Source organism: Copadichromis virginalis, linkage group LG8, assembly GCF_057382275.1.
Source record: "Copadichromis virginalis isolate Kocher_CV1m ecotype Utaka linkage group LG8, C_Virginalis_male_GT1.1, whole genome shotgun sequence".
In the NCBI taxonomy this organism is placed as follows: Eukaryota; Metazoa; Chordata; class Actinopteri; order Cichliformes; family Cichlidae; genus Copadichromis; species Copadichromis virginalis.
This window is the reverse complement of record NC_140625.1, coordinates 7,655,803-7,659,869: the sequence shown is the minus strand read 5'-3', so window position 1 is coordinate 7,659,869 and position 4,067 is coordinate 7,655,803. Positions and strand designations below refer to the sequence as shown.

General features: G+C 42.0%; 1 protein-coding gene across 1 annotated transcript; it reads right to left on the bottom strand.

Moving 5' to 3' along the window:
• Nucleotides 1-880: 880 nt before the first annotated feature.
• On the bottom strand, nucleotides 881-3,573 carry LOC146702620 (E3 SUMO-protein ligase ZBED1-like). Its single transcript, XM_085465545.1, has 3 exons — nucleotides 2,226-3,573; nucleotides 1,797-2,049; nucleotides 881-1,629 (listed from the first exon to the last, which is right to left on the bottom strand). Exons 1-3 carry the CDS (start codon nucleotides 3,341-3,343, stop codon nucleotides 1,213-1,215), a joined length of 1,788 nt encoding a protein of 595 aa, XP_085321671.1. The 5' UTR covers nucleotides 3,344-3,573; the 3' UTR covers nucleotides 881-1,212.
• Nucleotides 3,574-4,067: the final 494 nt, after the last annotated feature.

The window sequence follows — 4,067 nt, the reverse complement described above, 5'->3', positions numbered from 1 at the left end:
GGATTCATGGATTTTTTTTTCACATTCTGTCTCTCACAGTTGAAGTGTACCTCTGGTGCAAATTACTGACCTCTGTCATCATTTTAGGTGGGGGAACTTGCACAATCGGTGGCTGACTAAATACTTTTTTGCCCCACTGTATATAATTTATTGCCCAACATTGGTCTTTATATACTGTATTTTGCAGACAGAGTTACAAGACTCTCTCCCAGACCACAGACTCAGACTCATAATAGAAGTCAGAGCTTTATTTAAAAAAAAATATATAGAAAGTTTTGTTTTCAAAATTGGAGTTCAAGTTATTTTTACTTCCAATAGTGTTAACATACTACACAGGTCATGAACAAGATTTTTTTTCAATTTTCATTGTAAGTGGGCTAAAGCAGTTAATTAAAAGTAGTCTAACATAAATGTAAATGCTGTAAATTGATTATTTTAATAAACATGTAACTTAGATGGATTCGATGCTGGCGTGACCACAGTGCACACGTCTGCTGTCGCTCACAGTGGTCCAAGGGACCGCTCAGGGAGTTTGTGTGTTCGCTCAGACATGTGAAAAATTAGAGGGAACATTGGTTGTAACAAGTGGTTATTTGAGTTACTGTTGCTTCCGTATTCACTCAAAGCAGCCTGGCCATTCTCTGTAAACCTTGGAGACAGTTGTGTAGGAGCACTCCAGTAGATCAGCAGTTTCAACCATGGCCCCTTCAATGTCACTTAAATCTAGTGCTGTCAAGAGATTTAAAAAAAATAGAGATTAATTAATTATGATTTTTAATTAATTGATCTAATTAATCTCTTTTTTAATCTCACCTAAAAATAGCTGAGGAAAGCCCTCAACTTATTGTGGCAGACCAAAAGACTGATATAACAAAGAAAGTGACTTTATAAAGTCATTTATTGTTTAACAAACGTTAAACAGATGCAACCATTTACATACTGTTGTATTCTTTTGTAAAATAAGTGGAAAAATAAATACAAATAAAATCAAATAAATTAAGTGCTGCAAGTTAGCACATCAGAGTTGCTCTTTTCTGAGCAATACAGCACTGAAATTCCTCTGCTTCAGATAATGAAAAATAAAACTGACATTGCAGTGCTGCAAGTTAGCACATCAAAGTATTCTTCCATCACAAAAAAAAGTGCTGAACATCAAGCAATCTATTCTAGTAGGCTACAAATGACACAGCAGCTATGCTGACCACATGTGTCTCATTTCTTCTTCCTCAGCCAGTCGCTAAGACACACCAGCCTGGTAACATTTTCTGGAAGCAAGGCTGCCCTTTTCTTTTGCACTATGTGGCCTGCAAGGCTAAAGAGTCTCTCACAGGGTACAGAGGTAGCTGGGGAGGCCAGGTACTTTTGTGCTAGGACTGACAGCTTTTCATAGACTCCTGAGTGAGCATACCACCACTGCAGGGGACAGTCATCAATACTGATGCTGGGTTCTGCTCTGTAGCGCTGCAGCTCTCCAGACTCAATTCCATCTTCTGAGTCAGAGTCAGACCCCAGAAGGAGTTCGCTCCTCCTCTTCTTCTGAGCTGGTCCATCATCCTCTGTGGAGGGCTGGAGACTATCTGCTCTTCTGGGCTCTGCTGCCTGGAGCATATTCTCCAGAATGGTCCACACCTGAATGAATGAATGAATGAATGAATGAATGAATGTGATTAAAACTAAGTGCTTTTTTTTTTTATTTTATTTAATCTTGTAAAGAACTTTGTGTTCCATATAATAAATAAAAGTTTGATTTGATAATGAATTGGACTCATTAGTCCAGCTTAACCTTATTGTCCTACCTGTTCCCTCTTTTCTCTTGGAAGACATTTCAAATCCTTAAACCGTGGATCCAATGCTGTGGCCACCTCGAACCATATCTCGTTGCCATTAGCTCGTCGTGCTGCCAGATCCTTCTGGAAGGCATTCTTGAACTTCACCACGTAGGCAGGATCATCATCAGTAATGTCCATGACACGGTACAGATGGCGAAAAGCAGGCAGCACTACAGAGCAAGAGACGTAGGCCTCACCACCCAGCAGCTCTGTCACATACCTGCAGAGGTGGAGAGGTTTGCTAAATAAACCTAGCTGGATTCATTTAAATCAAAGTGTAACTGATTTCCAATTTAATTGTCCTTAAAAGTTCCTTGTTATGTTCATTAATTTTGATTTTACACATGTAACAGTAGTTTATATAATTAAAATGGGAAGGTGTTTATTTGAACTTACTTGCATGGTTCAAGCAGGAGCTCCAGCCTCTGCAGTTTCGCCCACTCAGCTTCGGTTGGCAAGACCAACCTGTGGTTCTGTTGGTCCAACGTAGCCTGGACAGCCTCTCGGTTACATAGGAGGCGTGAGACCATTGCGAGAGTCGAGTTCCACCTGGTGGGTACATCCTGTATAAGTTGATCGCTCTTCTTTCCGAGTGCTACTTGTTGTTGGTTAAGTTCTGTGGTACTCGCAGGGCTTTGTTTAAAATGACCAACAATCTTGCGGCACTTTGCCAGTACACCGACAAAACCACTGCTATCGAGACATACCGTGATGGTCCTCTGGAGAATGTGAGCATTGCAGGCGATGTGCTCATATGGAAGTGCTCTCATAGCAGCCAGCATGTTTGCTGCGCTGTCTGTGCCAATGGTGGATATCTTGTTTTCAATACCCCAGTCATTTGCTACCTTGAGGAACTGTTCGGCGCATTTATCAGCAAAGTGCCTGGTTTCTGTTCTCATGACGGTCAGTGCAAATGAGTTGAGGTTCCACTCACTATCAATAAAGTGTCCAGTCACCCCAAAATAGCTGTGGTTGCCAGCTGAGGTCCAGTGATCTCCGGTTATAGCAACACAGTTGGGAGAATCCTCCGCCAAAATCTCAAGTTTGTTTTTCTTTTCGCCGTCGTACATTTTGCTGATTTTGGTCGTTACTGTAGTCCTGCACGGCGGCTTGTATGACGGGTCATTGGACGCAATTTGCAACACCTCTGTCAATCCTTCGTCCTCTACTATATTTATCGGCCTACAGTTCATCGCTATCCACTTGGCAATAACATTAGTCAGCCTGTCGGTCGCAGACTTGCTCATACGAGGGGTATTCTCTAGTTTTGTTTGGCGAAAAGCTTTGCTCTGGCTTGCTATATTGCTAACGTCTTCACTGCTAGCTGTTGCTGCACTCGCGGCTGGGTGCTTTGCGTTGAGGTGATAGGCCAAACTTGAGCTGCTTCGGTGGTAAGCAAACTCCTTCTTACACTCTAGGCAGACCACTTTACCTTTGTCAATGGTGCCGTCGGGGCGTTTATGAAATACAAATTTCCCGTTCATTGGGCCAACAACTCTCAGATGCGCCTCCATATCCACACTGTAAGCTAATCACCACTTCTCACCTTGACCTCACGACGTGACTCCACCCCCAACAAGTCAAGCACAAGGAGCCCAGCACATAAAAACGGATTTTATAACATAGCAACTCTCATACAAAATCAATGACGTCAAGAGATTAAAAATTAGATTAACGAGATTAAAAAACATAACGCGCTAAATAGCATTGTAATTAATTAATCGCAATTAACGCGATAATTTGACACCCCTACTTAAATCACCTTTTTCCCCACTTTGATGCTAGATTTGAACTTCAGTGGGTCATCCCAACTGTGTCCACATGCTTAAATGGATTGATTTCCTGCCGTGTGATTGGCTCATTAGATATTTGTATTAACAAACAAAGTGATGTATGTGGCTGAGTTTAACACTCCCGATCTTGAGGCTCGATCTTGCAACGGGAACACACCAGCCATGGTATGTTAATATTCCACTTCTGAGTACTCAGTATGAGCTCAACCTGTGGGTACTTAGTGAGGTGATTATGTCAACAAAGACTGCTAAGAGACAAGAAATCTGCCAACTGACACAACGGCATCTTTTCAAATATTTCAGCTACAGCAGGTGTCTCCAGGAAAACATTTTTTCCATTATAGGCACACAGACACACACAATCACAATATCAGCTACGGTCTTGAGGCCGGTAAAAGTCTGAGAGAAGTGACTGGAGGGTGGGGAGAAATGCAGTCCTGTGTAT